Source organism: Amphiura filiformis, chromosome 7, assembly GCF_039555335.1.
Source record: "Amphiura filiformis chromosome 7, Afil_fr2py, whole genome shotgun sequence".
In the NCBI taxonomy this organism is placed as follows: domain Eukaryota; kingdom Metazoa; phylum Echinodermata; class Ophiuroidea; order Amphilepidida; family Amphiuridae; genus Amphiura; species Amphiura filiformis.
In genome coordinates this window covers 29,974,563-29,987,393 of record NC_092634.1, presented here as the reverse complement: position 1 = coordinate 29,987,393, position 12,831 = coordinate 29,974,563, and the positions used below count along the sequence as shown (strand labels likewise).

The 12,831-nt window shown below is 36.7% G+C and overlaps 1 protein-coding gene across 1 annotated transcript; it reads right to left on the bottom strand.

The window, feature by feature from the left end:
• Positions 1-11,067: 11,067 nt before the first annotated feature.
• Positions 11,068-11,778, bottom strand: LOC140156336 (uncharacterized). The gene has a single exon (XM_072179309.1). The coding sequence runs from the start codon at positions 11,776-11,778 to the stop codon at positions 11,080-11,082; it is 699 nt and encodes a 232-aa protein (XP_072035410.1). The 3' UTR covers positions 11,068-11,079.
• Between the last annotated feature and the right edge of the window lie 1,053 nt (positions 11,779-12,831).

Below are 12,831 nucleotides of genomic sequence, written 5' to 3'. Positions count from 1 at the left end.
ATGTTTGGTTTGTAATAATGCATGAAATATCATAACCCCCATAGCATCCTATGGACTATGACCTATTCTGTGATGGTACCTCACTTTATTAATCCGAAGCATACTAGAAATTGCAAACTTTATTTGATTATTTTTACATGTCGAACAATTTTAGACCGAGTTTCAAACCGAGCAATATTTATATTTTGTCCCACGTAGAGTCTAAAATTAGCAAACCACTAGAAGCAATTTAAGCAAGTTTATTTTATTTTATTTTATTTTATTTTATTTTATTTTATTTTATAAAGGTAGTCATGGGCGATGTCATGGTTCAATGAAGCACTTTATACAGCTGTTTAAATTTATTATTAAAAATAATTTTTTAATTTAAATTCTCAAATTAAAAGGCCCTGTTATCAAATTGAAAACGATATATTATCTAAATTCTAACAATTTCAAGGAATTTTTGTTACATATGGAAGTAGGTTTTTTGATTATCATAAAAACTGCTGAATAACCAATCCGGGGACCCAATAATGTTTTGTTTCAGAAAAATATATATAAGTTCACTGGACTGAGAAAAGGAAACCTTGCAGAGTGTCCTTTTGGTCACTGTGCCTTAGGGTGATTCAGAAATGCAAAAGTATTGATTTTTTTAACAGTCCAACCTCTTATCATGCTTATATGTATTATTGTTTATTTTAGTGTAAAAATACATCGTGCAAAATCTCATGAAATCATGAAAAACTTTTTATTCAAATTATTCAATTATGTCATAAAACTGTTAGCATACAAACAGAAAGCAAAATCATACTTCTACGCTCCTCAAATTTGGTACACTCACCGGAGCACATTTACCGGGTCTTCAACGGATGTTATTGCTCTGAAACAAGAAATCGTCACAACAATGACATTCGCTGAAGACGCCGGTGAAAGCGCTCCGGTGAGTATACCAAATATGAGTAGCGTAGAAGTATAATTTTGCTTTCTATTTACGTTTACCGCTACGTATAAATATACCTAATTATATTAGCATGTAGTTTAAGAAAGATTAAATGAAAATATTGTTAAGTGCAGAAAATTTATCACTATTGTTTTTAAAATCAGTAAACAGAACAGCCAATACCAAATACCACAGCTGCTTATTGGAGTGACAGTTCATATACCGTAAAACCACGTCTGCAAGCATATATATATAGAGAGTGCTTCTGATGAAAGCTAAATCAATCCTGGCGCAATCCTGGCGCCATTATGGAATTTGAGCAAATAAATTGCAGATCCAAGCATATACAAACAAGTATTATTGTAAGACCAATCTATTGTATTCGCATATTTACGCATGTATCGTATTAATTTAACTTTTACAGTAGTTGACTTGACATTAAGAATGGAATATTTCTTTACGAAGTGTCAAACCTAATCTGAAAGGTGTCTGCATAAACCACACAGGTTAAATATTTGTTGGGAGATGGTGCCAAATTAATTTTGATAGAAATTTTGCATTTCATGTCTCATGAGCTTTACATGATAGTGCTCATAATGTAGTGATTTGTCGTTGGTATATGCAGAACAAATCTTTATTTTGTAATTTACTTTTAGTGTCTTTAAGAAATGTTTTTTGCTTTAAGTGTTCGGATACTTTTTGTGCCCAGTATAATGTGACTTCATCATGTGGACAGGTGTCATAGCCCTGCTCTAAGGTTAGCAACTAAACATCTCAAAAAAAGTAACTAACCCCCCCCCCTTAAATAATGGCCATTATTCAAAAGGGGGCTATTGTATTGCAAATCTGTAAAATGCGTTGGAAGCAGAATTTATTTCTGCGCATTTTGACACCTCATCTGATACGATAGCCCAGAAAAAATAAAACACCGGTCAATTTAATGTAGTGAAGTTCAGATTTGAAAGTTGCACTTACATACAAATTTTTACAATACAAAAACACTCAGATATCATTACACAGATTTCCTTCCATTACACTGAATGCAAAATCAATAGAATTTACTGCAACTTTCAAATCTTGGACTACATTGATTTAAATGTACGCTGTGACGTCAATATTTAGTCAATTGCTACAAATAAGGTGTCAAAATGTGCAGAATTAAATTCTGCTTCCAACGCAGTTTTTGAATAATGGTCATTATTTAACGGGGTCAGTTACTTTTTTTGAGATGTTTATTTTAAACTGTTGCGATTTGGTAGTTCACATGGGAAGAGGAAACCGGGACGGCCGCGCACACTGTACTTACAGTATGTCCAGCACCTCCTGGGAGATACTGAAGGGATGCTGCAGCCAAACAAAATTGTTTCGCTTGCCCAAGATCGCAACAGTTGGAGAAAGCTTGTAGTCGCCTGCTCCGCAGCCGACTGATGATGATGATGATGAGTTCACAGCATCTTGCGAATGGTAGTGAGCTTTGGCAAAAATTGCATGATCATTTCATAGCGAGCGATAGAAGAATTCAACTATCACAGATATACTTTTGTAGGTCCTGTGGTTCTTGAGTTGAGTTATGTTGTAAAGAGGGCTGAAACAACAACACTTTTGTAACTCATTAACAACAATAAATCAAGCAAGTTTTCAAAGTATATGATTTGTAGAATTAACTTTTGCAAAACATCAAATTGTTATTTTTCAATAATATATTGATTTGGATAATGAAAATCGATTTTTTTTTTTGGTTGCTTCGACCAAAAATGCCTACTCTACCCTTAACTACAAAGAAGTGTTCCAAGCGTAACGCGGGCCTCCTCGTCATAATACCCAGTATCACCTACAGAGACAGCGGTGACTGGTAAGTGGTCTTTATCATTCAACCATCCGCTATCTTTTCTCCACGTGGCGTCGTTCTTTTCGCAATTGCAGAGTAGGGAAGAATCATCAGCGCATTCTGTAAATAAAACAAGAAAATATTAACCCTTACGTCCCAACTGCTTTTTGGCGAGGGGGAAGGAAAGAAGGAGGAAAGAAAGAAAGAAGAAGAAGAGAAAACTTTTTTCTCGGGTGCGGTTTCGAACCCCCGACCCTTCGGGTGCCACGCCCGTGCACTGGCCTACCTTGCCACGGGGGAGTAGCTTGCCCGGCCAAGCTTTCCGTCCCCATATGACTGTTCGCATGATGACGCAATATCATCACGTGGGATACCTGCTTGTGCCTACGCTTTCTGAATTGAAGTTTTTTGATGTTTAGTAAGGTTAGGGTTAAGAGGGAGCGTGGCTCAGTGGTTTGAATTCTCGCTTTTGGTGTGAGGTCCCGGGTTCGATTCCCGGTGGTGGAAAACTTGCTGGTATATTGAAATTAAGTCTGAATTTAATTGGCAACATCTCCCGGCAACATATGTAGATTAAATTCATACTTCAGCTCTCCCCATTGTGCATTTAGAGTTGGGTATAGTATACCGTGAGAGAGTTCTGGCGTTAAATCGGCGGTCCCGTGTACATACCTGTACATGTAGCTCGCAGTCAGTGTTGAGAAGATTAGGGTGTTAAACTGATTGTTTTTCCCAACGCGTCACGGTGTTGAAATGGACCCCAAAGGAAATAAGCTTCATAAGAGGCTTTCATGAGTTATCCAGGGTTCCCAAACCCGAACAAATCAAATCAGATCAAATCAAATTGTTGTTTTTTCTACCAATTTGGAATTAAAAAGATCGCCGGGGCTGTTTGTGGTATAATTTCTACGTCTGTGTTCTTACGTCGGTCAATTCAACGCTTCATCACATTGTTATCTAATCAGTATTGTTATTTTCGAGAATATCGCCAGACGATTTGTTTTGTGACGAAGGAGCACAAGACGGCTAAGACCAAGTGTAATTGGGTACCTCACATTTCATTGTATGTATCGGGTTTACAAACAATTTTTGCCGCCATCTAATTACCTTGGTCTAGGCGAAAGACAAATTCGAATACCGTAAATCCTCGTCTACAGGCATTATAGTGCTTTTGACGAAAGCTAAATTAATCCAGGCGCCATACATCGATAAAATTACAGCATTATGGAGTTTGAGCAAATAAATTACCGATACATGAATATACAAAAAAGTCCTATTGTAAAAGCGATCTATTGTGTTGGCATATTTACGACTGCTTCGTATTAATTTAGCTTTCATCAAAAACACTATGTGCTTATAGACGAGGTTTTACGGTATGTTATTTAATAGAAAATATATACAAACTTTCACCTTGTGTGAGGCTACAGATGCAACCATTAGTGCCAGTTGGAGAACCCCAGTTGGTCATCAGCTTACCAAAGCGATCTAACCAATAATGTATATTAACACCATCTGCAGTATGAGAAAAAGCGTTAAAGCAATCGATTTCAATGAACTGCCTACAATCTGTAGATATGTTAATGAGTGCGACGATTTGTTCAAGAGATGCCTCAAAGTATGTGATGTTCCTGACGTAGTCACCGGGATCTTCTGGCCCATCCACATGGTGATCTGGCTCCAAATCGTGAAGAACATGAGTAACGCCTTTGAAAACAAATTTGCAAAAAAAATTAAAAAATTCAAATATGAAATAATAATATTTTCATGAATACGACAGAGTACCGAATTACAGTTTAAAACACCAACACGTAAACCGCTTTAATAGATTTACATATCGCGAGTTTCGATGATCTCACGCTTTTGTATATTTTGTCAACAGGGGCGATGTTACTGATTTTTTAGCGATGAAAGGTTTATACTTTGATTATATTGATCGACAAACCAGCTTTTAGGAGCAAGAAATCGTGTTTTGACAATACATCTGGTTCTTTACCAAGGTTTCTAGCTGTTTCTCTTGTATACAACTGGGCAGTTTTGCCGTCTCTGTTTATCATGCCGTTCACCATCAGTTCGCAAGTAAAGGGCCTGAAAATATTCTCATACGCTACTGCTTACCATCTGTGGTACACGTGACGTTGAACGGTGCAAGATTACCAGGACCATCAGGATCAATTAGAGTCACATTGCTCTCAGATATCGAGTCCGGTGAGACTTCTTCACAACTTCTTGGTAAAAGATCTAACAAAATAATATTTTGAACACCGGGTAAATCAAAACTTCGCATTCTGACCATCCACCATAAGTAGTATTACACGATTCAGTCCTCATTATGATATATTTGAATTTTGGAAAAAAGGGGTGCGTCAATTTATTAGCCTTTCAATTACTACAAAGTCAAGTGAAACAAAATGATAATAATATGAAGTTATGATCGTATCCTGAACATCTGTAAAGGTAATGAAAGGTTTTTACATGCCACAATGCTTGCGTAATAACCAATGATCGATGAAAGTGAAACTTTTCGGGAGTTTTGTCCTTAAAAATGCTGCTGTGCTGTTAATAACGAAATTGAATAAATGGGGTATCAAATGCGCGTACATAAATCATCTGTCTAAGTTAAAAGATTGTGAATATGATTAATAGTTCTGAAGCTACAGACGTAATTATAACGGCTGCGTTACTTTTTGTGAGGTCTTTATAACCAAAATTAGGTAAAAACACTTTACCCAACCTTTGACATGTTGTTGTGTCCTTAAAAGTACGATCTCACCTTGACACAACGTGCCGTGGGATCCGCTCAAGCATGAACAGGTAAATGCGAATAGACCATCATGACACGTGCCTCCATTAACACACGGGCTGGAAGAACACTCATCAATGTCTAGGAAGAAATTATACATTAAACATTCTCTTTATTGACTAATTTTCTTATTCACTTCATTTACTCTCGATTTGAGTAAAGGCATAGAGCTACAATCCGGGTTATGTTATATACAGCTTTACTATACCTCATAAATATTTATTAAGTAATCCAGACATCTTATTGGTTAATAACTCCGGTACGGTATTTTGACTACTTCCTCGCGCCTGTGCAATTACACGAACGCGGGGAAGTAGTAAAAACTTCCGCACCCCTACTACCACACGGTGTCTCGACCCCGCGCGTCACCGTTCCTTCAGACTTAGCATTATGCTACACAACGGCGATTCTGCAGATGCGTTTATCGTGAAAATGGCGTCTGCTTGGGTAAATCACTTGGGGCTCATTAAGCTTTTAACCCTTCGTAACTCAAGTAACCGTTCGTAAAGTATACGAATACTTAATACTATACGCTACTTTACGACTTTAGTGAAATGGAACTTACGACTCGTCTTAAGTTACGAACGATTTCGAGACTTACGAAGCTTCGTAAAGCTTAGTAAAATGGACGCCAGGTTTTTTAAAAATACAAACTGTATCATAAAGATTGGAACCGGCGACTTGTCATTTTTGTCAACTTTGTCAACACATTCCATTCAAAAAATTTTGATGGTCGGTTCTACCCTGGGTAAGGTGCTGGGGTAAAAAGTGTTATCACTATTAAATGAGCGCGAAGGATGGATCTACGATTACCTTAAGTTATTTGGGCGTAAACACGCTCAAGGGTTGTTTAAGGTGGGCTACATCCCTTGATAAATTTGTGACTATTTTTGCATTTTTCTCAAAAAATAATAACACACTGGTAACAACAGTTATGTATATTATAGGGGAAAGAAATCCAGTTACTACACTGGAAGTACGTTATTTATGATAAGAAAAGAGGTACCGCTAGAATGTACCTCATTTCTTAATATACATAATACACTTGTCTTGAATTGGATTCATTGCCCCTATAATATACATAACTGTAGTTATTTTTTGAGAAAAATGCAAAATTGGTCATAACATTTATCAGGGGGTGTACTGTAGTACCACCTTAATGATGAAAATAGCATGATCTTTCAGAATCTAAATATGAGTAAATTGCGTCATAAAAACACTCTATTGGCAAAAAAGTTCAAATAGTAAGTACAATTTTTACTTCAAATAAGTGGGGTCCTCACAGAATAAGAGATCTGTGGAACACTAACGGCAATAGAGATAAATGTTTTACCTTCAAAGGGACAATCGAGCAAGTACTTCATTTCCTCCGTGTTCCAAACTCTGCGATCAACTAGGAACCCGGGCTTCTCTGTATACCAGAAGTTCACAGGAACAGGATTTATTAGTGCACATCCAAATGCGTTCTGAGGTCTCCCTAGAATTTTAGTACAACTACATCGCGATTCAAGTTCCAAGCCCCATCGACCAAATCCGTCTGATGTTGCATCAAGTTGTAAATCCAGGAAGCATGTAATCCCTTCTACATGGTTCAAATGTAAATCTGTTGTAAAACAATGCGTTATTTGCAAGACATTTAATCTGATGATAACACTATAATTAATATTATGTCTATCCTTCATTTATGCCTACACCAATTCAGCCTATTGGCAAGACTTCATTGAGGGATTCGACACCTTTAAGCTGAATTTATACTTTAATTTATGCGATGCACGTATTGATATTAACCAATATAATGCAGCATTAATTTTGATTAATTAGTTGCTATTTATTTAATAACAAGCATCAAAGCAGCATCGACGGTCGATCCAAAGATCAACAAATTTGGTTTTGGTGCCTAAAAATAAGAAAATAACACTCGATTTTGTTAAAATAATACATTATATACTTAAAAATAACGTACAAACCGAATACAAACTTACTGAAACAGGCTAAAATAAACAGTAAATGACAAACAATCTCCATGATTGCCTTCCTGAAGCCAATGGTCATTTTCCGTGGGGATCCTTACCGGCTTATCTCATTTGTAAAATAGAACAGGTCTAAAGCACAGCAGCCCGCTTCACAAAATAGGATTTTAACAGAAAATCCTGCGTCACTTCTGCAGCATGTGTCTCAAAAACTACGTGAAAGATAGGAGCACTACCAACAAGCTCACAATCCGCTACAAAGCAAGACAGTGGAAAGTCTATTCCAACCGATCCGGCGTGAATCACTGCACTATCAACCGATTATCTGCCAAAAGGACTGTCATATTTTCCAAAGACAAGTAACGATTGGAGCAATTTACAGCTTTTTACCTTATACAAGAAATTAACCCTACAAGATTCAAGTCCGCAACTCTTCAAATCAAGCTACACTTATCCGAATCCAATTAAAGTCCCGTCTTCCCATCATGCATCATGCACTATTCCATGGGGTATGACGTAGTACACCAACCTCATAGATTGTGTGCAAGGGTATTTGCAATTAGTTTGTCTTACTATGGGTATACTGGCTCCATTATCGTAAAAACCATAACCCAGAGCGATGTATAACATTGCAAGAGATTAATGTTTACGTAATTGTTAACATTTCTGAAATGGACACCGGCAATATATCACTGCGTGTCTCGTCATTAGTTTTGCAACTTCAGGTTTATAAAACTTCTGTTAGGTTTAAGTTACAAGAAATATTTTCCTGACGATTCCGTGTCAATAACGCCTAGAAAAGTGTTAGTCATCCGCGCCATTATTCGTGATTCCTTATTTCAAATGAATGCACCAGACTAAATGTCCGTATTCTATCAATGTAGTGAACAGAACTCTACACCTCTAGGGAGATGATGTGTTTGCGACATTCGAAAGGCGGAATGCGGCGGAAGCACCCCCTGGAATAGTGCATCTTGGGAAGTAGGGAAAAAGGTAAAGCGCACATCACTTCAACCTTGGCTCCACATGGGAGCGTACGTTCCTGCAGTACCTATTCAGATTTAGATTCAGACACGCATCACATGTAGTAACTATGGTCACAAATGGCACCATGTGTACCACGCATGGAAACAATATCAATAATTAAGTCTTTTTTATCAATCAATCGCAGAATCCTAAGTGTATCTTGGACACAAACGAAAATAGAACCTAAGAGTGACTGGAACAGAGAAGACCCTACGTGCAGAAATATTTTCACGAAAGCTGTACTATTTTGTATTATGTTACCAAAATCAATTGTGGAAGGGATGGTAAAAGGTAGGCGGAAGAGAAGAAGATCAGCAGAAAGCGGGCTCATATGGAAAGGATTGGCTACAAAGCGATTGTCTTATTAACGCATTTATGCACAGTTTCCACCTCGATACACCTGAGCACACAATATCGTCCAAGCTAGAGCTAGCAAGCAGTACCTTGTCTCTACACAACACTACACGGTTGAGTCCATACATCATAAGAACTGTTTGAGCTTCTAGCTGGTGACTAGTGGAAAATACGGCATCTGTGATTGTTTTTTGTCAACACTCCGAGTGTTCCCTTCATCTAATCAGAATGTTGTTTTATATTTCGAACGAAAAATACAGTAACACTTCCTCCGCTAAAAGCACCTTTTTCATTACGTCAACAGATTCAATGTTTATAGCAAGGCGAATGTGGTAAATCTGTTGAAAATAACTTATTCTCGCACAACTTTGGACCAAAATGTAGGTTTTCAAAGTCAAACCCCCGAGTGATCCTTACAATACATTTCAAATGTCATGTCATTGAATGAAAGAGCACACTTATATTGTAGATTCATTTCAATGAGTCAAATTCTCTTTAAATTGCAAATCTTGTGCGAAAAGTTACTATTTTCGCCTGTTTTGTCATACAGTTGTAAATTCAATGAACAATGAATTCGCTTAGGGAACAAATCAAAAGTTCGATGAAGCCCTATAAAGTCCGATTACGTTTGTAAAAAAGTACTTACAACATCGGTCAAAGTTCATCTTTTTTAAGGATTTAATATATCATTTTCCAAATTTTGGTATTTTCTGAAGTACGATATTGACATTTTACATTAGTTGCTTCAAAATGATTTCAAATCAATATAGAGTGCAATACTCGCAACCTGCAACTTGTAAGTTCATTTTAAAGCAGCTATACCATACTTTGGTTCTTTTTTATTTGAAAATCCAGCAAGTCCTTTTTTCGTGGCAAAAAGGTATGAAGAAAAATATTTTAGAATAAATAACAATATTTGTTTCTTCCATAAACGTGATCAATATCCTAGCGTTGTCGCACCCCTCCACAACCCCATGCACCATAGCGACGGCCCCTGTATCCTATGAATACGGGTTGGAATTTTCGATATTTGACACTTACGTTAGAGGGGGGGGGGGGAAGCCTTCTAACGAAAGGACTTTCGTTTATAGGACTTCATCGAACATTTGGGTTGTTCACTTAAAGAGCGCTTACACACTGATATGAGATGATTCCAAGACGTTCACTGGCATGAGCGTGCTCTGGCGTGACATATAATTGTTGCAGCCCAATCAGTAACGTGCATTAATTGAAACAATATCAATTAATATAATCGCTTCATTTCCTTCTCTGCTTCATTTAATGCCATATTCTGTCTTCGTACTTTAAATGTCATTATAATGATAGCAAAGCTTCTAGGAGTGATGCATTAATTATAACGTCATTAAGATGTCTGTGAACTCTCAGACATGCATATAGTAAAAGTGCCATAACCTTTTAATTATTCACACAAGGCAAATAAAAGTATACTTTTTTTTTTTTATAAGGCAAGACATACTTTGTTGTGTTTGTTTTCTTAATCTTAAGACTCCATTCAAGGAATAGTTTAAAAAGAATTTACATTGGCTTTATTTTGGGAGATATTGACTGTATTTGGCAAAAAATAATTACTTTTTAAAAATTCACATATGCATATTTGCACAAAATGTTGCCTAAAATCGTTCTTGGAGCGGTCGTTATTTTACGATGAGCATTATTGCTTACCTACAGATGCTGTATTTATTGAGTTATTTTGTTCACAAAATAGTCTTCTTACTCAAAAATGAACATACAGACAGTTGCCGCTGAAGTTAAAAGTGGTCACATTTTGCACTTTCATCGAAGCTCACAGGTGAATTTAATTTACCCTCGCAGAGTCTGTACACTGTACTAGCCAACAACATATCAAACAACCTCGCTTCCAAATTTCATTCTGGACATTTCGATTTTATGATTTTAAAGGATAAAACATTTCAGGATAGATAATGACTGTTATCTAATGTGTTATTCGTACAGGGTGTATCAAAATGATTGCATGGTACCCATGCATAGCCGGTGAGTATGAACATCCATCTTATTTGTAGATTTATGTAATAAAACATCATAACATTATTAAAGTCACTTCAAGAGAATCTAATGTTGAAATTGGACAAAGCAGGCATTTCATTAGACAACACATCTGATGGGTATCAATAATTTTGATACACCCTGTATTCCAAAGTCAGGTATCAGTTACTTCTGATTGAAATGTTCCTTTCGATGTCATTTTTACTTTTCCTTTCTGAAGCGTCTGTTTTCTTTTGGCAGCATTTTCTCGTAGGTCAGTAAAAGCGACAAGGACTTGTATTTTAGGCTTGATCATTTGTAAATGTAATTTTGCGTTAGTTCTTAAGCGCTCAGATAAAGGCGCTCCTTTATTTTTCAGCAAATGGTAAGTTGGAACACGTCTGTCAATCAATGTTTCACTTTCCTTGCGACTTTCTTCAAGTAATTTAGCATTTCTGCGCATGCGTCTTTCGCGTATTTCATTTTCTTCTTCTTTGATATCGTCCTCCAGCGTGCGAAATGTTTTTCTTTGATATCGGCCGGGCGAATTCATATCGGCCGCATTTTGCTCTGGCACCTCGTCGTAGACTCGACGGCGACTTCTGTTCAGTGCTCGTTTATATAAGTCATGGTTCTTTAGCGTATCTTTAAGTCTGTCGCATACTTTGGTATAATGTGACTCACTCATGTTGAGTTTGAAATCAATCTGTTTTGTAGCTCGATCTAGACGAAGTTTTTCCATAGCATTAAGAGTGCCTGCTCGACGACTCATTTTCTCACTTATGTCTTGGAGGGCAAGCCATCGGTCGAAACCGCTGGCAAAATTTGAACTGCCTCGCTTGCTGAAGGGGCTAGAGCTCGTGTTCTTGTCCATTGTTCTTGTACTTCGCCCTCTGTCGGGTCACCGCCTGATTGAAGATGATCCTCTTGTCGATTCCAGTATCCCAGAGTCTCTGAAATTAATTTTGTTTAAAAGATGAAAACATAACATTAGGCCTACAAGTGAATCATAGTTTTGTTATTGACAGAATATCATGTTGCTGTTTTTGTTCCAAATTTGTTATAAAACATTTTTGTGGGAGTAAAGTTGATGTAAAAGAATAATCTCTCTATACCCTTCCCGCAACTTTTACAGATAGACATTAGAATGTATAGCATATATTTCCGACGTTTTCGAGGCATTTTCTGTGAATAAGTCCTGTTCCATGGGATTTTTTCATTAAGATATGCATCAAATTTGACTGTCCTTTCCGGAATTTATTAAGGTTACACGAGGTATTGGTGGTCGTAGCAGCCAAAAAAAAAAAAAAAAAAAGGGGGTTTTATTATCTAAGTCAATATCGTATTATTAAAAAATAACACTCTCATGTTTTGCAAAAGTTCATTCTACAAATCATCTACTTTGAAAACTAGCTTGATTTATTGTTGTTAATGAATTATGTAAAAGAGTTGTTGTTTCAGCCCTCTTTACAACATAACTCAAGAACCACAGGATCTATAAAAGTATGGTATATCTGTGATATTTGAATTCTTCTACACACTCGCTATGAAATGATCAAAGCGATTTTTGACAAAGCTCACTACCATTCGCATTTCGCAAGATGCTGACGGTGAACTACCAAATCGCAACAGTTTAAAATAGTTGCTAACCTGAATGACAAGTTGTGCACAAGAGCTTCTGTATTATGTTAATTTCCATACTAAAACAGCATGGTTTGGTCAAAATTAGCCTATTTGTGAGAACTTCTGTTTTTTCTACTCTAGGCTTTCTTTTCTATTTTCAAAACGTCCTAAATTCATATTCCGTTACCACCAATAAACAAAATAATACTAATTTATTTAAATAAAGCTTCAAATCGCCAGACCTACATCATCCAGAAGAACAACAATTAACACAAAGCTATAAACTACGTCGTGAAAATATGCA